The sequence below is a fragment of the Nomascus leucogenys genome, chromosome 6, assembly GCF_006542625.1.
Source record: "Nomascus leucogenys isolate Asia chromosome 6, Asia_NLE_v1, whole genome shotgun sequence".
In the NCBI taxonomy this organism is placed as follows: Eukaryota; Metazoa; Chordata; class Mammalia; order Primates; family Hylobatidae; genus Nomascus; species Nomascus leucogenys.
The window spans coordinates 119655274-119679047 of NC_044386.1; the positions used below are offsets into that span (position 1 = coordinate 119655274).

General features: G+C 49.2%; 1 protein-coding gene across 1 annotated transcript in view; it reads right to left on the reverse strand.

Annotated features, from left to right (window-relative positions):
• ALDH1A3 (aldehyde dehydrogenase 1 family member A3) overlaps positions 1 to 16723 on the reverse strand; it is a 36174-nt gene extending 19451 nt beyond the window's left edge. The window contains exons 1-7 of the mRNA XM_030815100.1: positions 16525 to 16723; positions 11326 to 11430; positions 9267 to 9407; positions 4358 to 4487; positions 3995 to 4056; positions 2919 to 3047; positions 911 to 1024 (exon numbers count right to left, since the gene is read on the reverse strand). Of these exons, the coding sequence (XP_030670960.1) occupies positions 911 to 1024; positions 2919 to 3047; positions 3995 to 4056; positions 4358 to 4487; positions 9267 to 9407; positions 11326 to 11430; positions 16525 to 16623 (780 nt within the window). The 5' untranslated portion in view covers positions 16624 to 16723. The remainder of the gene's footprint in view (positions 1 to 910; positions 1025 to 2918; positions 3048 to 3994; positions 4057 to 4357; positions 4488 to 9266; positions 9408 to 11325; positions 11431 to 16524) is intronic.
• Positions 16724 to 23774: the final 7051 nt, after the last annotated feature.

Genomic DNA, 23774 nt, shown 5'->3' on the forward strand with positions numbered 1-23774 from the left:
CCCATAGGTGGCCATCAGTAATGATTTCTTGGGAATCCTTCCAGATAATTTCTACTTCTACGAGTACACACTTTTGTGAATGGGATCACATTGTGGGTAATCTTCTACAGTTTGTTGTTTTGTGCTTCAACAATAGATCGTGGACAGCTTTCCCTGTTGCAGCAGCTGTAAAACATTTCATAGAATGAATATAACAGCCTTGAAAGTATGTCCCTGAAGCCTCATGAGAAAATTTCTCTAAGTTGTTGTTTTTTTTTTTTTGAAATGGAGCTTCTGAATCAAAAAGTTTTTCACTTTTAAATGTTGGATGAGTGTTACCAAAACACCGTGCATCTCAGGGAAAGTGTTGGTGAGCGCCTGCCTCCCCTTATTCTCAGTAGTACCATTTCAGTTTTTAGCAATCTGGCAGGCAAAAGGAAAGTCTGATTTTGTTTGAATTTGCATTTTCCTGATTACCAGCAAACTAGGTTAAGCTTAATGGGCAATTAGTACTTCTATTCTCTGAACTGCCCATTTTTCTACCATTCAGTTTTTTTTTTCATTGATTTGTAGGAGCACTTTACATATGATGGATATAAATTCTTGGAGCACTGCATGCATCACAACTATTTTTCTCTGAGCTTGTTATTTATCTCTTAATCTTAATTATGGTGTTGTTTGACAGATGAATATTTTACATTTTTACTTTATCTTATCTCTCAATCTTTTCTTCTCAGGCTTCTGAGTTCTATTAGATATTTATTTAGTTTGGAAACTAGGACAGTGACTTTTTAAACTGGTTGTTATGGACTAAAACATGGTCAAATTTAGAAGAAAAACAAATCATATTAAAGGCTGTCAAAGGAAAAGTTCACGGGTGTCAAGTAACGCGCCCCTTTCCCTTTCCCCAGCGCCCCGTGAGGAGGGTTACCTCCGTGGACCCGGTGAAGGCGATCTTGTTGATCTGAGGGTGAGAAGAAATTGCTGCCCCCACTGTGGGCCCGAATCCTGGCACAATGTTCACCACTCCTGGAGGGAACCCGGCCTGGGAAGAAATCAAGATGGCACTTGAAGAAGAACGGACTTCATCCACCACGGATCCACATTTGGGCCGAGAGCCGTGGCTGTGTCACATCCCCACAGGGAAGCCTGGGCCGGGCTGGATTTACCCAGGACCCACATGCAGTTGACCTCGGGCATCCTGGGAGCTGACCTGGGCTTCTCACCCCCTGCTGCCAGCCCAGTGTGCAGGCTGGGCAACGGGAGATGCCCATCTCTTCTTGAGGGGGGACCCCATCCCAAAGTGATATGCAGTGCAAACGTGTCATTATGCTTCAAGGTGGCCATGGCCCGCCTGTAGCACAGCACCTTTCCATGTGGGGTGTGTGTGTGTGTGTGTGTGTGTGAGAGAGAGTGTGTGTGTATGTGTTAAGGGGAGAGGGGTAGCTTGATCAGAACCCCCTGCCCAGGATCAGAGGCACCTGCAAAATATCTGCCAAGAGCTTCAGTTTTTCTTTCTTTCTTTCTTTCTTTTTTTTTTTTTATTTTTTTTTTGAGACAGAGTCTTGCTCTGTTGCCCCAGCTAGAGTGCAGTGGCGCGATCTTGGCTCACGGTAAGCTTCGCCTCCCGGGTTCACACCATTCTCCTGCCTCAGCCTCCCGAGTAGCTGGGACTACAGGTGCCCGCCACCATGCCTGGCTAATTTTTTTTTTTTTTTTTAAGTAGAGACGGGGTTTCACCGTGTTAGCCAGGATGGTCTCAATCTCCTGACCTCATGATCCGCCCACCTCGGCTTCCCAAAGTCCTGGGATTACAAGCGTGAGCCACCGCCCCAGCCCAGTTTTCATTTTTTAATCAGACCCATTATTTGTTCCAAATGGTGACAGGGTATCACTCCCTTAAAGTTCTTTGCTTGTTCAACCTGGGTCTCACCTGGAGCAAGCCCTTCTGGAAGGCAGGGACCTGCCACCTCATTCACGTTCATGCCTCGTGTTTTTCGTATACTAAGCCTCTGTATCAGGCAAGAACACAAAACAAACGAGGTGGAGGATGCTCTTCCCCACCTGTGCTGAGTCTTACTTAGAACACATTATTTCAGGGAGTCAAGATTTTAGAAATGGTGCTTGAGTCTTTAGATTTTTAGGCACTGTTTCTTAACAGTTGGGATTTTCAAATTCCTAAGTCTCACCAGTGTGACTTAATTATGCCCCACATCACCAAAGGAAAGTGGGAAACTGGCTCATCACCAGCTGTTCCCACCGTGCCTCCAAGCAACCGTGGACCTGCCTCCCAGTCATATCAGCCCGACTAAGAAGAGAAAGGAATGGATCTTTTCTTCTGTCCCTCTTTGCTTCCTGTTGCTTTCTCTAAATCTTTGCTCCATACAACCTGGGGATGGAATGACTAAAGGTATGTCTGGAAGGAGGTGTCCCTTTGAGCCTCTGTTTCCCTAAGTTCTGGCTGCCTGAGGGAGAAGAGATTGCATCCAGAGCAGAGGGCATTGATTAGCAGGGACCCGGCACACAGACTGCTGCAGCTGCCCAGCTGGAGCTGGCGAGGCCACCTCTCCAGAGAAAAACGGACCATTTCATCAACTGAGAATGCAAATCCCAGAGAACCTCCCAAATATTTGGCTCCCTCTTGGTTGACCCCCCCTGCAAATTCTCTAGACAAACCACTGGGTCCTCAACCATAGGTTTAAGCCCATAATAAGAGTTAAGTATTCTCATTAGGACCACTGGGAGGAATGGAGTTTCTCCAGCTCGGTGGCCACAAGCAGGAGAAAGAACGTGCAGTGGCCAAGCAAAACACCGGGAGTCATTCCCTTCCCACTCGATTGCCAGCAGTCTGCCACTGTCCCGTCTCGTGACGGTGGCCTGGTTCCTAGGAGTGGGAATGTTACCAAGAACATGTGATATTTTCTTTTTGGATGTCTCACCTCTTTGATCAGAGAGCCGAGATAAAGGGCGGTGAGAGGTGTCTGCTCCGCAGGCTTCAGGACCATGGTGTTCCCACAGCAGAGGGCTGGTGCCAGCTTCCACACCAGCATCAGCAGGGGGAAGTTCCACTGCGACAGAGCACAGGGGCTTTGGGGGCCCAGATCCACCCTCCTACCCTGTCCCATGTGCCTAACGATGCCTTTGTGGAAGACACTTGCTTTTCATGGTCTGGATTTGGGGTATATGGGGTAACACAGGAGTGTGCAACAATCAGAACTGCATTCCTGCACAGCACTTCCTAAACTGCATTCTGGGTGGTACTAATAGGTAGCCTTTGCAAAGACGATGCTGTTGCATGTGTTCTACCTCCCCGTCTAAAACGTCTGCTGAAGACGTGTCCTCCTCCCTGCCTCCATGGGCACTTTTCCAATCCTTACTTCATGTTGCCACCTGGCTCTTCAGCTTCCTGCCTGGCTGTTGTTGCAATGGCCAGAGGCTTCCCAAACAGACAGGCAGCATTGTTGCATTTCTTGGGCACCTATAAGCATCCCCGCTGCCCAATGAATAAAGTCCCAGCCCCTTAGCAGCCAAAGCTGCTGGAAGCTGGCCCACGCCACCTGCCACGTGTGCTCACCCTTTTCCTCACTTTTGCTCCTGCCTGAGCTCTAGCCCCACCAGCTTTCCTGCTGTTCCCTTCCAAGTAGCCCAGCCACCTCTACACTTTTGCCTAGGCCATTCCTACTCCTTGGAAAATCCTTTTTCTTGTTGAACAAGTCTTTCTTATCTTTAAGGCCCAGTTAAGAGCTCACCTTCCTGGGAATGCTGGCCATTCCTGACCACTCTGGCTGGAATCCACAGTGCTTTCTGTGGCATGCCTAAAGCCGATCTTAGGAGAGCACAAATGCGGTCTAATCCATCTCAAGAGCCCCCAGGCATGGAGTTCCATGCCACAAAGAAAATGCTTGCTCAGTGCTGGTGCAATCAGATAAAAACACACCAGAAATTGATTCCAAAGGACACAGCGCAGTGGGGTGGGATCTACCTAGAATCTACTGAGAAAAGCTGCCATACTTACTGGAGTGATAGCCCCACAGACACCAATGGGCTCATGCCTGGTGAAGCACACGACGTTGTCATCTGGAAGAGGGTTACATGGTGGGGAAGGACACACTGACTTAATCCAGGTTAGGAACTTCAAGTAGTAAAAAGGAAAGAAACCCACAAGCGTGCCAGATTCAATTCTTGTCTATTATACAGAGAAGTGATTTGACCTCAACTTTAAAAGTGAAGTTCTTAGAAGAAGAATTGGCAGTACCATTTGGAAAGGGAGTGGGGTTGGGAATGGTGCCTTGGGGAAACAGTCAGGAGGGGCTCTGGATTAATGAAAAGATATAGCCCCAAAGGGATCCCAGATGAAGCTATAATCCACCTTGCTCACCTGTGGGGATGGTCTTGCCCTGGATTTTGTCTGCCCACCCTGCAAAGTATCTGAGGGTTCTAATACAGCCCTCCAGGTCGATGAAAAAAGCATGAAGAAATGGCTTCCCTGTATCCATCGTCTCCAGGGCCTGCAATAACAAGATGATGTCTGTTTCAGACATGGCTTGCTTTTCTTTTGCACTGTCAGGCTGTTAAAGATGGAAGCTGGGGAGAGAACACAGTCCTAGGACACTGCTCTGTAGACCTCACAGTCAGATGCGCCTCTTCAGAAAGCATGACACCAAATGTAAAGCGAGGCCTGTCTCTGAGTATGAGGATTGCTTTTATTTCAAAACACCTAAAGTGGGCTGCAGGGTGGTGGGCCAAAATATAGACATGCACCCTCTTTGAAGGGCCCCTTGGAGGCCAGGTGGATTTAAAGCTGTGCTGGGAAGGAATGCACATTGGCATCTGATCTATAGCACAGTGGCCTCTGCTGTGTGGCCAGTCGTGTGTGCTTGTGCGTTCCCAGGAAGCTCTCTGAAGGTTCGCTGGCTTTGGGGTGGCTGTAGTGGGAACTGCCCTCCTCGAACAAAAGAGAAAGGGAAGATGTGGGCTCTTCCTTCTCGGTCAGGCTTGCCAGTGTGGCTGTGGAAAGTGACCGAGCCGAGAAGGGTCGTGCCCCCAGCACAAAGATGCAATCCTTCCCTCCTGCACTGCGGAGCTCGGCCGGATGCAGAGTTGGAAGGGAGCAGACTGCCCTGCTGGTGAGGGAGGTGATTACCCAGGGCGAGTGTGCAGCCACTCAATGGCAAGGATTCTTTTCTATTTCCAGCCTGGGTGGAAGAGAACCCCTTTGTCCCTCAGACAAGTGGCCCCAGTTGAGCCCAGCGCTGAAACCGCCAGTCATCCGCCTCTGCAGGAAGTGGCCGCCCTGACACATAGCCCAGGGCTGGATTCCTGTGGAAGAGTCAGTGGAGTGAGATGGTGATTGAGAAGGAAGAAGGCCCCTCCTCAGATCCAGGGCTTTAACCCTAGTGCACTCCCCGCTGTCTCACCCTTTGAGCTCCATGACTCCGTTTCCACTTCAAGGTGCAGGCACGGATGCTCACGGCCCAGTGACTTGGCCAAGGCCACCCCGTAAGGCAGCAGCTGAATTGGGGGCACCTACTTCCGGCCAGCACAGCGACTGGCCTTTAGAGGCTGCTCCTGGACACGTGTGTCTGGAAAGGCTGCAGGACAGCCACTCCAGATGCTCAGGCTACCCCGGCTCCCCTTTGCTTCAGGAATGAGCCAAGACCCCTTTAAATAGGAGGCAACCACATCTGCTGAACCCTAGTTAAGTAAGTGGGCCTTGGGTAAGTCCCTGAATCTCTCCCTGCCTCAGTTTCCTCATCTGTAAAATAAGAATAATAACAGTTCCTACCTCACAGGGCCAGTGTTAGAGTGAAAGGAGTCAGTGTCCACAGAGCACCAACCGCAGTGCCCGCCCATGGTGAGTGCTAGACTGGTGTTCACATGAGAACACTGATGATTACACCGATTATCATCATCCTCCCTTTAGGCACCAGAGAAGGGCTTGGTGATCCTCACCTGGGGACCCAGACAGGGCACTGGGTTGCTGAAGACCACAGGACTGGTCTAGGTTGGGGGTGTGTGTTCTGCCCCCAGCAGCTGCCGCTCAGGGACTGAGTCAGGCCGGTGTGACATCAAGTATACTCTAGTGTTGGTTCCTATAGATTTTCACTCAAGCGTGAGCTTTCATTTTCCTAGGGGAAACCTAGCAATTGCAAATAGTGCAAAAAGGCCTCTAAGACTGACCTATTCCTGACAGTATCTGCATATCTGTCAGTGGAATCAGGAGTTTATTCTTCGCTCTTTTCTGGGATGGAACAAGAGAGAGGACTTCAACATCCAGCACTGAGGGTGAGTGCGAGACAAGGAGCCAAGATTCTGCCTCCAGTCCTGGATTACCACCTCTGGCTGGGTGACCTAGGACAGGTTACTTAACCTCTCTGGGCCTCAGTTTCTCATCTCTGAAATGAGATAATAAATCCTACAGGTCAACAAGGCGGGTAACGGTGAGCATTCAACAAGCGTTGCTATTTGTTTTTATGATCAACTTCAGCAAGTTTGCTTACTGGAGTGACAACATGAATTTAGCAGGTGAGTTTTATGGAATTCCTCCGAGCAAAACCCAGGTCATGAGAGGTTAGACAGGAAATTATTAAAAAAAATTATGCAGGTGAGTGAGTACAAGTGCTAGCTACAGATTGAAACAGTCATCCTTTAAACAACTGGTTACTGTGGCTCAATCATGAGTAAACCATAGCCACTCCTAAGTTTATTTCCTTTAACATTTTAAGAGAAAAATGTGCCTCCTGAGAAATTAACACATCATAACCCTCAGATACTAAAGAATGACGGGAAGTGCCAGGAAAACAGCACGGCAGGGCTTACAACGAGAGGACCCAGAAATGGCACTTGGGGTGAAAAGGAGAGTGGATAGGGAGGGCTTCTATTTGGGAGCCCCCAAAATGAGCACCCAAAGAGCAGAGTTGGGGCCTGGGTGCCCCAGCAACGGAAAGCCATCCAAGGGCCGCTGGATCCCCCACATCTGTTTCCAGACACTGAGCACAGAAATAAACACCCAGCTCTGTCAAACCACCGAGCCGGCAAGAGAACACACTCCGTGAACATGCACAGAAACCGTATCAAGGTGGGGAGCAAGGGGCGCTCTCCTGTGATGTGGTCGGAGTTTTAAAAACCATGTTTGCCAGTAATTCTCTTGTCCCTTTCATGCTGTGGCGAAGAGCTGGATCTGATTTCTTGTGGGCCGCGAGGTGCCAGTGGCAGAAGCGATTTGCTGTGTTTGCATTCTGAGATCCTCCAAAGCTGTCTGCTATCAAAACACAGTCGTGCCAGGACAATGGGGCAGCCTGAAGATGAAGGTGGCTTTGCAGCCTCTGCTCCTAAGATGATACTGATGCTTAAGGACAGGGTTCGGGGCGGGGGGTGCCCAGGGCACATCCTCTCTAGCCTGCTATTAGTCCCCACGGACATTGCCGACCGATGAGCTCATGCCGGGTGAAAACAGGAATGTTTTTGAAAAAGCCAGTTTGGCAGCTTGAGGGTTGAGGCTGGCTTACGTTGCAGGAAGAAACCAGAGGCTCCTCAGAGAGAAGTGCTTACCCTGGGAGGGAGCTACCCTCACCCGGGGAACATGTGGACTGGCCGGGCTGACTGGGACGGAAGGAAGGGGAGCTCGGGTTTCTGTGTTGATGCACCCTTAGGGAAATGCACCCAAGAGTGCGGCCTGAGAGTTCCTCCAGCCTAAGAAACACATTCAGGGGCAACAGCAATTTCCGTGTCCTGGCTGACACCCTCCTTTAAACAGTGGCTACCCTACTGCTTCTTCCTGACATCAGAAAAACCATTTTTCCAAATCAAAGGCCAAAAAGGAGATTTCCTCCCCTACAACTGGGCCTCAAGGTTTGGAACAACTTTTAAAAACAAGAGGCTGAGATGGGCAAGGACAGGATGCAAAGGACGTCATGGTCCAACGTGGTCTCGAGATGTCCTCTGATCACTCCCTCATGACCAGAGGAGGGTCTGAGGATCCTGCTAAGAAATGGATTTACAACTGATGAATGCCTTGGCAGCCTAACCTCATGGGGTACGCTGCATCAATATCCCCACCTAAGGTATCTAGAAATTACTGGCCAGCAGTGCATGTAGCTGAGGTTACAAAATGGGTCTTCACATGGCCTTATTATGATAACTGCTATTATTAATAATAGCTATCATCTATTTAGTGCTTACTGCATGCCAGGGACTCTGCCTAGAATCTTAAATAGATCATTCTTACACCACTGAGTTATCATTATCAGTGACATTTTACGTGAAGAAATAAATCTCAGAGAGTTTTCACAACTTGTCCAAAGTCACACAGCTAGTACGCAGCAGAGTGGGGATTTGAACCTAGGTCTTTCCTACTCTGAGGTTTCCTATAACCAGGCTATCCTGCCCTCACCACCACTCCACATACGCTCGCTACTAGCCAGTTCAGGGGTGATTGAGGAATGATTTTAGGTCACATGGGAACAATTTTTTCTATGTTAGGTGGTGGCATTTATTTTAGTAAGCATTAGAAAAATAAAATTAGCACATCAAATCTGTGATTTCATGAATATTGTTTCTAAGGATGAGGTTAAATTAAGTTTAAAAGGGAGTTAAGGCTGGGCGCAGTGGCTCACATCTGTAATCCCAGCACTTTGGGAGGCCAAGACCAGCGGATCACCTGAGGCCAGGAGTTCGAGGCCAGGAGTTCAAGACCTGGCCAACATGATGAAACCCTGTCTCTATTACAAATATATAAATTATCTGGGCATGGTGGCAGCCACCTGTAGTCCCAGCTACTCAGGAGGCTGAGGCAAGAGAATCGTTTTAACCTGGGAGGCACAAGCTGCAGTGAGCCGAGATCGTGCCACTGCACTCCAGCCTGGGTGCAGAGGGAGACTCTGTCTCAAAAAAATAAAATAAAATAAATAAAAGGAAGTTAATACAAAAAAGAAAAAAGTTAAGTACATAAACACACAGGTGGTACCGGGATATAGCCCAGCTCATGGTCACCAATCTGTAAGTGCCCCAAGTCTGAGACCGCTGATGTAGCTGAACTTCCTACAGACAACCACGTGGTCAAGAAGCCGAGCTGCAGAGTACAAAAGTCTGACTTCACAGTGAAAGGGATTCAGTCTAGAGGCATTAACACCTGCAAGTACTGCCAGAGAGCCGCATCTCAGAGGATGGAACAGACCCACGACCACACAAAACCAGGACCCTGATCTTTTTTCCCACACCCCATGGCGGACAGGACCCTCAGTGAGGCTGGCTCATGCCCCACCGGCCCCCCATGTGCATGTACTCACGGCCAAGGCGGCGCGGTCCCTCTCCACCAGGTCAGCCAGCTGGTGCAGCAGCCGCCCACGACTCAGGGCATCCAGCCGGCGCCATGGCGAGCCCCTCTGGAAGGCAGCCTGTGCAGCCTCCACAGCCTTGTCCACATCGGGCTGAGTGGCCAAAACAACAGAGAGAGGGTGTCATCTTTTGATGTGACTGCAGTTTGGGGCCACGGCCGTCAGTTACAGAGAACAGCAGAATTGTGCCGCTGGCAGACAGGCTGCAAGCAGCAGCAAGTTTTCAATCACTTGAGTGGCTGGGAGAGTTCAAGTGATTTTTTTCTTCTTTACATCTTAATATTTCTACAGTGGCCAAATATCAATGTTTGTTTCTGATTATAAAAAGCATTTACAAATATTTCCTAAAGAGTATTTTTCTCAGGGACCCAAGTACGGAAGGACTTTCCACTGGCTAGCTCAGTGTGAACGAACACAGCCTGCTGTGCACAGGTCAGGTGGGAAGTGTCTGCCTGGCATTTTAGTCCAGCTGGGAACTGGTGGTCCAAGAGTGAGAATGGGGAAATTTGTTCCTTTCTGGATTGCAGAACTGACCACCATGGAACAGTTCGCAGACAGGCAGGAGCATGAAGGCCTTTTTTCTCCCGTCAGCCTCACCCACCCCACGGGAGCAGAACTGGATCTTTTACGCATTGATAGAATAATCACAACAGAAACTTCCTTCTAAAAGGAAAGAAGTGAGGGCCACTTAGAGTAGCGTCACTGTCTCTTTTTCTCAGGAAAATGGGCCACATTCATCTCGAAGGCCCCTCCATGCCTCTCTTTCTAGGAAGGTACAGCAAGGAGCGGATGTGGGACACCAGGCAGGAGTGACTCTACTGAGACTCTGTGTGTCCAGAGCTGGCTTGGGGGTGAGCAGAAGCTTGGCAGGGGAGATGTAGGACACTGAATTTCTTGTCCCAGGCTCTGGGGTGGAGGCCAGGACCTTTCCAGCTGCAGAGGGTGGGGTGGCCTCTGGCTCAGAACAGTCACTCAGACCAAGGAAGAAATCAAGACCCAGGGCAAGGGTCTCGTTCTCCTCCCAGCACCTGTATAGGGCACTTGGGAGTCTCCTATTGGAAACCCCATTCTATGTCATGGCTTCCCCCTGATGCCCTCACATTTTTCTACGAGCTCCTCTGTGCCACTTTCTTTGTTAGCAGAGCCTGTCACGAGGTGCCACACAGAGGGGCGTCTGCATAGGTGGGGCCAGTGTGCATTTGCACGTCTGTCACAAAAACTCATGGGCAGGATAAAACCCAAGCCTACTCTGCACATGCCCTTCACTCCATCCACTTCCAACGTCATCAGTTTGCTGACTAAGAACGTCAGTCCAGTGCTCCAGCAGCTAAGGAAACATTTACATCTCCTGCCCTCAGCGGAAGGGCTTTACTTCTGCACTGACATTCAAAATAGATGTGATGGCCTTGCAATGTATAAAGGACACATTCAGAAGTCCCTTAGCTTCTGTATTACGATACAGACCTCGCACTTGCAAATAGAGTGATAAAGGTCACCGCTTTCCATGCTCACGTAAATTTCTGGGAGAAAAGAAATCTGATGGTTACATTGTTAACTATCCCCGCATCACCCGGGTAGCAGCTATTTTTTTCCTTCAAGTCTATTTTTTTCTAAAGTGTTTCCTGCCAGAAAGCTGCATTTGGTGAAACACACCAGCCGGAAATGCTTTCTGGAAAGATTCTTTAATGCCTCCAGGTCCAAATAATTGATTAAAAAAAATAAAAAAGAAAAAAGAAAAACTTTCCTTTAGCCATATGATGAGGATAGCTGAGGTCATCCTCATAGATGGAGAAACATCTATCAAAGGAGAACGATTCTCCGCAGAGGATCATCGGTAATTGATCCCATTCTGTGCCACATGTCTGAGAACCACACGCCAATTTGCGCAGGTAGCCCAGGCCCTGCCCCTAGGATGGGCCAGTTCTGTCTTATAGCTAAGCCAAACCGTTTCCTCATCCTTTGGGTATCTACAATTGAATTACTTAGAGCAAAATTTTTTTTAAGTATTTACCTTATCTCCTTCTTCCACTTCACATATTTTCTCCAGAGTTGAAGGGTTATATGTAGCAAACTTTTTTCCACTCTTGGATTCGTGCCATTCATTGTTGATAAATATCTAACCAGGAAAGGAAGTGTAACGAATTAGGTTTAGATCAAAATCATATAATTTCAACATGCTAAGGACCTTAGGTAATGTCTTATCCATCTTGTCCACCTTCCTCCCTGCTGCTTCCCTCTCCCCTTCGACATTTTACAGATAAGACCTGGAGGGGCACAGAGTCCCAGGACCACATGACCAACAGATCAACCAGGACAGACTCGAAATTCAAGTTTTGGTCAAATAAAACTAAAGTCACTTAGAGATTTTTTTCTAAATTATTATTATTATTTTCAGCAATAACATGGATTCACATAGGAATGGCTAAGTTAAATGGTTAAATAGAGGCTGTGAATGGAATCTTATACCCTCATAGACTTGGGGGGAAGAGTCAATAGGTTTATATATATAAAAATCCCGAGCAGTCCGCCTGCCCCTAAAGGGTAAGGGTGCACCGAGCACTCCCTTTCTCCTTTCAGTGGCAACACTCAGCAAGATTGATTGCCAAGGACTCACTTTGAGGAGGATCTCACCATCACCCTTCAGTTTTCACCAATGCACATCAGCATGTCCCTCCCCAGCACATTCCCCTTCAAATGTGTATTTTCATAGCAAACCACCATGGCACATGTTTACCTATGTAACAGACCTGCACATCCTACACATGTACCCTAGAACTTAAAATAAAAGTTGATAAAATGTCAAAAAAAAAAACAACAAAAAACAAACAAACCCACAAAAACCTCCGAAGCTTGATAATAAACCGGTGTTGAAATACAAAGTTAAATGTCTGGGCTAGAAACTTTCCAGGTTACATTAAGAGATGTCCCAAATAACTGTTTATGTAACCCACAGAAATCACTTTTCTGGGAACCTCGATGATCCAGAATGCAGACAAGAATGAAAATTTGTTTAACAAAAGACATCATGAGCAGACTAAGAAGAACATACGAAGTCCATGCACTGAAACATATGTACTATTTGCTGTTAGTTTACACTAAGTTCTAATTGTCTTAATAATGTCACATTAAAAGAGAGGGCTTTTGGAAAAGAACTGGGAACAGACATGACAGACAATATACAAAACACATTCCAACAGCACGGAGGTCCCCGGCTGCCCAGCCAGAAGACACACAAACTCCTGCTACACCAACTTGGAATGGCTTCCTCATCACAGCCTCAGAAAAACCCCTGTGGCGGAAATGGCTAACATGCATGTCTGTCAAGTAAAATGCCGTCAATAATTTCTGAGTACAGAATTAGTTCATCAGGTTCCGTTTTCACATCTATCTGCATGTGGTATACATAGCTTTACTTTGCTTCTTTTTGAATTGTTTAAAGGAAGAATTGCGTCCCTCAAGGGCTAATTTCAATTATTGTGAAATTGATTCATTTGGAACATTTGACTCCCCAGTGATGACAGATGAGAGAGGGCAGCCATCTCCTAAGCATGCGTCTTGGTTACATTCTCTGTATTGAGCTTCCTGTATAAACTCCACAGCTCTGGCTTAATACCTGGGTGATGGCTTGATCTGTGCAGCAAATCACCATGGCACATGTTTACCTATACAACAAACCTGCACATACTGCACATGTACCCCAGAACTTAAAAGTTGATAGAATGTTAAAGAAAAAACAACCCACAAAAACCTCTGAAGCTCATGGGTGAGGAAGCCTGGTCTGAGTTGTTTGGGGACCACGCACGAGAGGCAGACCCTGGCTGGGCAGGTGAGCAGAGACCAGCTGCCCCCCAGTTTGGAATCCAGAACTGAGAGCATCGGCCACCAGTGAGACTTGCCTGTCTGGCTTCTGGAAGCTTAGCGTCTCCAATGTGAGGCCAGGCCCCCAGGGAAGTGCACCAGGAAAAGGCCAGGCTACAATTACAGGTTTATTCTTCCAGCTGAAACTAAATCCAAGAGTTCACTTTTGCCGTCCAGCAAGTCATCACTTGGTAACAGCGAGAAATTAATAACTGGGGAAGAAGAGTTAAGTTAGTGCGGGGAGGAAAGTGCAGCCAGGAAGAGGGGCCCATTTGTAGAAAGATGAAATTTCGTGGGTTAGATAATAGAGCCTGTCAGTGAAAATTGCTGATTCTAGGTCCTTCCTGGTATCAATTCCAAGGGGGAGGGAAAATGAGAAGGTGGCAGAAAAGAATATAAATAAGGGAGCTGAAAACAGATTACAATGATCGGATGTCTGCTATACTTCATCTCCAAGCATGCTCCTCCAAAAAAAAAATTACTGTTTGTTCATGACATTGATCTGTAACCAGCAACGTTAAAAAAAATCAGACTGTTTGACTCTAACCATATTTTCCCATCACTATGCTTTTAGTTTTGTAAAATCTTTTTCTTTTTACCGCACTACAGTAGTAAGCAATCTTGTAAGTGGTTCCTACTGTTGGTTTTTCTCTCCACTAAAACAAAACAAAAGCACAAATATAAGGAAAGGGCATATAAATACGGTCTACTGATTATGCTGGCTGTATTGTTTTGAACTCCAAATCAGGGTAAAGGGTCGAAGGAATTGTTGTCTTTGATTTGTGGATTAGCATACAACAAACCTTATAGAGGCATAGCATTAAGCTACATTGAGCTGTAGACATGGTTCGCATTTTACAAAAGAAACAGAATGACATGGAATCAGGACTGAGCTGTAAGGTGTCTCAGGCGGAGGTGAAGGTGGCAGTCATGCAAGTGAATCCTATTGATGCCGATTTCCAGTAACTTCCATCTGACAACAGGCCACTCAGCTAAACTCAAAAAGAATATGTTTTCAGAAAAGGAGATTTGGGGGAATTTTATTTTTCATAAGAGAGATAATAAAAACTGGTGTTTTAAAATCAGAAAACTTTGAAGAGAATCTATCCTACGGGAAGAAATTTTATAAGGAAAGAAAGAGGCCCTCTAAATAAGAAGGGACTTCTATCCTCTGAGATCTGTGTGGGGACCCTGGAGGGGCTCTCAGCTCCCCGGAATCACATAGCATGACCCTAGAGAATGCAATGTTAACATGTGAGGACAAATGAAGGGGCTTTGACAAAGTCATCCTGAAAGTTGGACCACCCTGGGAAATGGCACTGCCGGGGCTGGGGCTCAGATGGACCAACTCTGGTGTGTGCTCCATTATCGAGAAGCACCATGAGTCAATTTTGGAAAAGAGCAGACCACTGCCGGCTCCCATGCTCCACCATCTGCTCTCCTGCCAGGCCACCCACCTGCCGGGCCACTCGCCCACTCCGGGCCTCGGTCCTGCACTTCAGTTTATCCCGCTCCTTCCCTTGGCAGGCACTCTTGGTGGCCTCACTCTCGGCCACCTCTCCAGTCCAGGCTCCCTGAGGACTATGCCAGGGCACTGGCTGGCCACCCTCAGCCTGGGTCCACAACTGCTGTGGGGAGGTCTCTGCAGAGATGCACCACGAGCTAGGACAGAGCAGGCAGCAGCACAGTCCCCCAGCGGGTGAGGAGGGAGCAGCCGGTGTCAGGCAGTTGGGGCCTTCATGCCTGGGAGACCACTCAAGATCCCAGCACTCCAGGCCGATCGACCACCTTCCCTCAGCCTCACTCCTGCACTGGTTCCCTTTAACTGGCAAAGGTTGCGCGCCCACCAAGACAACAGGCAATCATTGCTCTGTGAATTGTCTAAGGTCTCCATAAGGGCTACATTTACACTTTAAAAGTGTCCTAAAAATCGTAGAGAAAGAGGTAAACTTTTTGTATATGGTCAGACTGCCGATAGGACTCAAAAACATAAAAAGTAAAAGGACCATAATACATTTACTTTCTGGTTTCTATAGATAGTATTTTGAAATCCTGTACAACCAAAAGAAAACAAACAACCTCCCCACTTAACCACCAGTAGCAGCAGCCAAGCACCAAGGGTTAGGGTCTTACAAAATTAAGGTACCATTTTCACTCTTCCCAGAATTCGTGTTGGAATTTTCACTCTGAAGCTGGTATTACAAAGAAAACTACATTAAGAGTAATTTCCAGCGTTTAGTTTACAGCGACGTGTCTTTGCTGATTACAGATCCTTCTGAAAACAGTTAATTTAAATGTCATGTGATCAGAGGCTCAGCCGACATCGGGAATTAAGTGCCAAGAGACCCAAATCTGAAGGCCACACATAGTGCCCTGCAACTTTCTCCGCTTGATTAAAACTCTTTGAGAAAGATAATTGCTACTTCTTAAAGTAAAACGGATGAGGACATTCTCTAAGTGCGGTGTCAGCTGGAGTTGGGGGCTACGGATAAAAGCAAAAATCAAGAGAAGCCAAAAATGGGGAAGGTGAAGGCAATGGCTCTAGGCCTGGCCTGTGCCTCTAAAGTGCTCCAGCCCCGGCCCACGGACAGAAGCGCACGCCATTCAGCCTGGGGGTGTCCTCCACCGGGTCGCGCTTCCGGACCCGGGTCTCTTGGCCGCTCGGCCTTGCTACCCTCCGCTTCCCAAAGGCCCAGATCTGCGACCTCCCGGAGCGCGCTCCTTGTCTGTAAGCACCGGGACCTCTGGGCTCCGGGGAGGTTTCATCAGCAAGTGAGCACCTTCCCACTCGCCCTAGTTCTGCTGGTGAGCTGGGTATAAACCAAGCACGGAAGGTGCCCGATGCGCCTTGCTCGGAGGACCTGTTTCCCCAGCCTCCTGACTGCAGCTGGGCCATCTGGCTCCCGGACTCTCTCCTGGCGTTCTCGGGCACCTCTGAGCCTCTCAAAGCCAGACTCGTCCACCCTGGAAATCATCCCAGGGGTTTTTGGGGAGGGAGACCACCGCGCTCCGAGTCAACGCGGCGCGCACCTCCACTCGCGACCAAAGCGGGCAGCGCAGGGACACGTCGGGGCCTCGCAGCGATGCGTGCAGCCTGGCACCGCGCGGGCGCTAGACGGCCTCGGCTTCCCGGCTTCGAGGCTCACAGCGCCGAGCCCTGCCGCCTGCGATCCCGCCCACGATGCCCCGCGAAATGTGCCGTTTCTAGAGGGCCGAGCCCGGGCAGGGAGGCTCGGGTCTCGGGAGCGCCCGGCGGACCCTCGGCCTGCTGGTTCCTCGCCCCCGCCGCCCCGAGGCTGGCTGCCCAGCGCAGAGGCTGGCGGCCGTCGGGTGGGAGGGGCGCCCACCTCACCTTGGTGAACTTGACCTCCAGGTTGCGGATAGGGCGCGGCAGGGCAGGCGGCTTCCTGTCCGGCTGCCCGTTTTCCACGGCCCCGTTAGTGGTGGCCATGGCTCCTCCGCGCTCCCTGGCCCGAGGCGCGCTAGTCTGCGGCGCACCGGCTCGGCCCGGGCACTGCGCAGCCTGCTCCCGGGGTGACAGCTCCCCGCCGCTTTATGCAGCGCCCCACGCCTCCCACCCGAGGGGGCCGTCTAATTGGCTGCAGGACCGGACGAAGGGAGGGCGGGCTGCGGGAGGGAGGAGAGGGGAGGGGGGCCGGCCCGCCTCACCCCACCCCGCCCGCCGCCCCTGCGGGAGCCCGAGTCCTGCGGCCCGTCCCGGCCACCGCGCCGCGCGCTCTCTCGCCCTGGAGGCTGCCTTTGGACCAGCTCCGCGAAGTGCCGCCGGGCCCCGGAAGTCGCAGGGCTGGGACACCCGACCCGGCAGGGGGCTGAGCCGCAGGGGCCACAGCGCCCCGCTGCCTCCCCGAAGTCGGGCGGGCTCTCCCCGCGGCACCTGCAGCCCCCTCCCGGCCGCCGCACGGCGCGCTCGCCCAACTTCGGCCGGCTCGCCGCGCTCCGGAATGCGCGCTCTCCGTGCGCCGCGCCCGTGTCGGGGCTCCTGGCGGGGCCGCCCCGCGTCGCTGCGCACGTGCCCTGGTCTCGGGTCCGGCCGCCCGATCCCCGCTAGCTGGACAGACGCCCGCTGCGCCCCACCCTGCCCGAGCGGGGACCGCCGGCGGACGCACCCTGGCCCAGCTGGCCTGGAATTTCCCCGCGGCCCTGGGGCTTCACACGCAGTGGGGCAGAAGGCGAAAGCAAAGCGCCGAACCTTTCCAGCTCTACGCTGCGGAGCCCTGGCGCCGCTGGGCCTCTGACCTTCACAGGCGCACACCGCCTTCCATCCCGGAGCCCGGAGTGCAATTGATTTGATTTTTTAAATGCATAAATGATACCTCGATTAAAAAATGATAATTAAAAAAAAAGCACATGAGATCTTTGCTGCTAATCGTTTTAAGAGTTTAAATTCTTGTCGCGCATTACTTCCCAGGAGGGGGAGGTAAGTCTAACTCCTCTCCTTTTGCCATTTGGGAAATGCTCCATCAACTCCCAGGACTTGACCCAGACCCCATCTGAGACACGGAAGCGGCTTCTGATGCATGTCATTCCTCAGGTCGCTGGAACTAAGACGGGAGGCACGAACTCCTGACAGAAGCTGTGCTTTAATCCTCAGATAGGCTCAGCCCCTCAGTCCATCTCTCTCTGTAGGTAAAACCCCAAGTAATCAACAGTGGGGAGGGTCTCCTTATTTTCCTGAGGCGCCTCCTGTTTTAAGGCCTCCGTGTCCATCTCTGTCCCCTGGTGTCCTGCTGGATAGAGGGGTAAGTTTTGAAGCTTTTGGAAACCCCACATCTGACCCTTACCCTGTGGTGGTGGAAAGGTCTTGTGCTGTTATGGCCTGGAGTGCACAGCTGAGGCCGGGGAAAGGGGATAATGGACCCTCGAGCGGGGCAGCCTTGACCAATATGGGCTAGCTAACACTGGTGGGTCTGAGCAATGCCAGCTCTTTCCTCAGGTGCTTCTGCCAAATCTTGGGCTCCCTGCCCTCTTGGCTGGCCCCATGGCTCCCACTTTGGTCTCCTGAAAACATCTGGGCAGATGTGCTATGCCAGGGCCCCTGGCTGGGTGCTGAGCCCTAGCATTTGGGTGCCTAAGCCCAAGAGGAGCGTCAGGTGTATCGACAAACCCTTCCTGCATAGATGGAGGCCAGGGGCCCAAGGCTGGTGGGTGCGCCAGGCCCCAGGAAGCTGCAACTAGGGATGCTTTACAAACTGAACTCCCGTTCTGAGACTTTATCTGGGATCCTTGATGGTTGAAATGATGTCACTGCCAGGATTTTTTAAAAAAATCTGAAATAAAATTTATAGAGGAAACAGTGTTAATTAAATAATTGCTGGATTGATGGGGGAGGCAAATGGGGTTGAGCTTAGAACTCTGCTCCTTTAGGGAAGATAGTCGAGCCTGTTTGGTCAAAGATAGACGGCCACCACTTTGTTGGCTATGAAGTCAGGAATGAAAGCCACCTCACCTCACACTCAGACATCCTTGTGACCCGAGGCGTCTGGTCTCAGGAGCCAGTTGCAATGATGCCGACTGGCTCACCTGCAGCTCCTCCGTGTGATACCCACGTGATCCTGGGAGCCTGAGATCAGGCTGGAGCACTCAGCCATAGACTTTGTCACAGTAGGTGGCCCCCGGAGAGCAGGGCAGGAGGATGGGCCTAGCTCTGGGCTTGTCCAGACAAGCAGGCTCTACCTCTGCTCCCATCGGCGGGAGGGGCGGAGGCAAATGCGCTTCTCCCCATTTTACGGGTGAGTAAACAGAGGCGTGCAGATACTTGTCCCAGCCATCACCATCGGTCGAGAAACCAAGGCCAGACTGTATGAGAGTGGGTGGTGCAGGGTTGGGAGGAGGGGCTTCTCAGACATTCCTCTGTCCTATTCTTTCAGGCAGGTGAGCACCTATGACCCAGGGTGGTCCCATGTCACTGGGGCTGCATGGGGCATAGTGAAGACACCAAGGGCTTTGAAGGTCAAAAATGGTGGGAGTATCCCTCTTTGTTGTGCCTTTCCTAGGAACCATATCTCCTAGCTGTGGCCTCAGAGGCAGGGACCACAGGGGCTGGGAAGGAGGAAGATTTATTTTTGCTCACAGTGGGTTGCTGGGTGTTTGGTTCAGTGATGAGTTGCCTGAGCATTGGAGATGGCAGAGAGGCCCAGCCCCTTCTGATCACATCCCTGACCCGAGTTCCAGCTATGCACCCTTGGGTTGGATATTGATCTCTCTGAACTTCAGTGTTCTTTTCCATAATCTCCTTCCCACTTTACAGTGTTTGGGGAGGCTTAAGCAAGATAAGGCTGTCAGGAAGTGCTTTATAAACTTTAAAGTGCTATCTACATACCAGCTCTTCATTTTCATATTCTTCCTGGAGATTGGTTCCTCTTTGCTGGCTTTTCTTCTTGGAAGTCAGCAAGTTTCCCCCACTTGTCTCTGGTTTGCAGGAGCCCCCCGAGTCAAGAGTCCCTCTGCTCATTTCATTGTGAAATTGTATTTATTCATTTTGTTTCCAGCTCTGTGGTGCTGCCGTTGTCTGCTGTTTGTTTTGTTGGTGCATCAAATGAACTGAGTCCAAGACATGTCATGTCGCAGGCTTGTTTGCAGATGAACACTCAGTAAAAAGAAGCATGAATAAAAGACTAAGATAAAACAGAAGTCAGGTGGTCACCCCCTAAGTTCAACCTCATTCCATTTTTAAACCCATAATCATTTGTGGGTGATGTTGAGGTCTGAAGCAAATGTAGTGAATAATGATGATGACGTCGATGAACCCCCTACTGTGTTTCATGTTATTTCGGATCTGGTACCTGAGCCTTGTGGAGAGACGCTCCGGTCTGCTGAGCACCCCTTGTGTCCCCACAGCCTCTGGCCAGCTGCAGAGCTGCCTCCCCCACCCAGTCTACTCACCTCCCTCAGTGTTGTGCTGTTGAGGCAGGGGCCTGGGACTTGGGTGTGCGTTCTGAACCCCTTCCTAGACAGCCAGGCCCCTGGGCTGAGGGTAGTTCTTTGATGTGGGGAAGCCCGGTCACCCCACTGTGCAACTCTCAGGCCAGCTCTTGGGTGACTCAGGGAGGTGACCTAACTTCAGGTTTTTTGGCTATAAAATGGGGTGGCGTGTGCCCCTGTGGTGAGGGAAGGCTGACTTCACTGTGAGCACCTCCCTGCTGGTATCAATGAAGTCAATTCTATGTTTCGTGTGAGTCATTTGGTGTTGCCTAAACCTGACTAGAATAGGCAACTACTTACCTTTCAAGCTCACTATAAATTAAGACCCTTCAAATACTACAATATTGTTCTGTCCTCAAGGAACACACAAACAAATCTTTTTCCCTTCGAGTTTCCATCAGTGATTGATTATATCGAGGCAGGAACACCCCAGGTTGGAGAAAGAGGAGCTGATAACACCCAAACAAGGTGAAGAGAAAGGAGCTGCCAGCCCACCACACAGCTCCACCAGCTGCTTTCTTTCCAGCCCTGCCAGTCCTTTCTGGCCCTGGGAAAGGCCTTCCCTACACAATGTTAGGCTGAGGCAAATCGGTCTTGGACCAGGCAGAAGAAAATGGAGAACTCATTACATAAAAGCAAAGAGACATCAGGGTATTTGCAGGTCAGGCCTCAGTGAAGCCACACACATATGCACACACACATACACATACACACATACACGTGCACGCACACATGCACACACACACATGCACACACACACAGCCTGCCAGTTCACAGCTGCCAGAGTTTCCCCTTGGTCTGTCTTCCAGTGGATGAGAGTTGTGGCCCAGCCTGGAGAGAGCATGGAGGGTAAGGTTGAGAGAGATGGTTGAGTACCCAATAGTTCTCTCCTTTATTGCCAGTGGAATCCCATGTTATTGAGGGTGGCAATGGGCTTTGATTCTCTTGCAGCTGGGTGGTTAAAGAAGTATAAGCTGAAGTTTTTGGTTTGGTCTTCCAAAGAAGCTCTTAGACATGGTGGCTCATGCCTGTAATCCCAGCACTTTGGGAGGTCGAAGTGGGAGGATCACTTGAGGCCAGGAGTTCAGGACCAAAGAAGCTCTTTACATGGGACTGAGTCAGCTGAAAGGCTCTTCTTCCTTTCTGCTGCCTGGAACACAGACTTGAGAGCTGGGTCTCCAGCAGCCATCATGTAACCATAATGCAATTCTGAAATGCAAGTTCCATGGTAAGGAAGTTGGAAGAGACACTTATGAAGAACCTGGGTCCCTGATGGCCCTGGAACCAGCCTTTCATCCTTGGATATTTTTTCTTGGATTTTTTTTTTCATGTGAGAAAAAGGAAAATCCCTGTATTATTAAAGCCCACCATTTAGGTTTTCTGTTATATGTGTCCAACTTGATCCTAAGCAGCATAGCTGGCTGTTGGCCACAGCTATGACAAGAAAAGCAAACTTTTAAACTCAAGTGGAATAATGATCTCATTTTTATATAAACAGAGCAGCACAGATACAAAAATCTTATCACTGTCTCTGTTATTTTTGACCTTAATCAAATAACCTTGATGTGCTGTGCTCAGGTTTATAGTATGTTAAAAAATGAAAACAAAAACTAGCTCTGGGATGGAATAAATGGAGCTAGCTCATTGATTCATTCACAGCTTTAAATGCCTACATTGGATGATGAGGTCCTACTAGGGAAGAGAATCTCTTTGGTACAAAAGCCCCGTGGAGCTGCCATCCTCTGGTGCTCATAGGTGTTAGTTGTGTCCTCACATCTACTGAGGAAGGCACCAACACTCAGAGAGATTGAGTGACTGTAAAAGTCCCTGGGCCACCCAGACCTGGAAGATACTTGGTCAGGCCAGCACTCAACTCAGGCAGCAAGAAGTCAGACTTTGTTTCAAAGTAAACAAAATGTCACTCCATATAATCACTGAATTTTGCTCATAATACTTCACACCCCTCAATACCACCACCGGCCATTCTCAGTGATGTGAGAAGTTGTTTGCAGACTCTCCAATCTCCTTCAAAATTCAAGAATTCTGAATTTTGAACCACACTTTTTGGGGTTTCAGTTCCATTTACTCCAGACAAAACATACTTCCTGGTTAAAAGGAAAATTGTTTAAGGAGGCTTACAAAAGAAAGGGTTCAGGAAGATTCTTGGACACAAAGTGGTTCTTGCTAAACAATTGTGCTAAGATAAGCCTAAGAGAATCAGAAACATACATATTGAATTTCCCTGGAAATTCACATGGGTATAACACTGTCGGGAAAGGGGGCTTTAGCAACATGCATTTTGCCAAACCCAAAATGTTTGAAAAATAATTTGAGTATGTGCACGTTTGGCAAATCACTCTTGGGTTCATCTATCCTAGCCCCACAGTGACAAGACTTTCCCCCTGCCCTTCATCCAGGACCCCCTGTAAAAGAGCATTAGTTACCCAAGGATCTTCCCTTGGATTTCTGCCATTATGTGAGTCCTGGGGTGGAGACCAAGGTGGTGGATGGAGGGGTTGTCAGAATCTGTGTTCTCATGGGAATGCCTGGGGATCCTCTTGCAGTTGTGTCTTTGTATAATGAGAGTTACTCAGGCAGCACTCTTGAGGTTCCCCTGTAATCAGAAAGCGTCTATAAAGCACATCGTGTCTTATAACATGTTTAGGCAGACAGGAAGCCTGTTATGTATGTAGCAGACAGGAAACCTATTTTTGTATATTTTCATCTAGTTTCATATGGCATTATGGTGATTCTAAAACACTCCACCCCCAGGAGAATAGATTAATTAGTGGCCTATAGTATTCTCATATCTATAATGTCCTTTATTACTAGCATGTCTGCAAGCATTGAGTTTGCATTACATTACACTGTATTGTACATTACATTGTATTATATATTATATTATTTGCAAAGATAGTTCCTCAATTAGGAGACAATGAATTGGATATGGTGTATTTTCCACCAGTGATAGTAAGTAAACATGAATATTAGGAACAAAACGTGGGATTATAGACTTTATAAGGTGCATGTAAATGTGCATCTTCTAAATTCCACGGATACTTCAGCTATTATGAATTTCAGCGCATTTTTTTAATCCCAGGAAGTGCTAAGCTTTTGCACCTGCTTACAATGACCAGAGATTTCACTGCACTTCTCCTGTTGGCCACTAGATGTCACAGGACCAAGTTGAGCAGGAAGTTGCCACTGAAGTTTGTTCTATGAGACAAGCAGGTATTTCCCAACTTAGCAATAAATGGCACTGCAAGAGCTTGTGGACAGTACAGTGCCCCAAACTTCAATTGCACCACAGACATGATGCTAGAACTGGTGATTAGTGCCCAGGCTAGCCCACAAAAGCCTACTCGCTTCTCCATAAGCCTAAAATGGGTTCCTAGCTTTGAGATCGAACAGATGGGGGTGCTGTTCTCAGCTCAGGGAGAACTTGGGCCTAATCTTTTTGAGCCGTTGCTTCCTTTTCTGAAGATGGGAGTAATAATTCCTGCTCAGCAAGGGAGTCATGGGGGTAGGTGAGAGTGGAGGTGTGACAAGTACGTTTGCAAGACCTCACTGCTGCCTGACCCTTGATGCAGCTCACAGAAAGCACCACCCAGAACCTTGTCCTGCTGGCTGTGAGGCATCACCCCTGACCTGGCTGCTCTG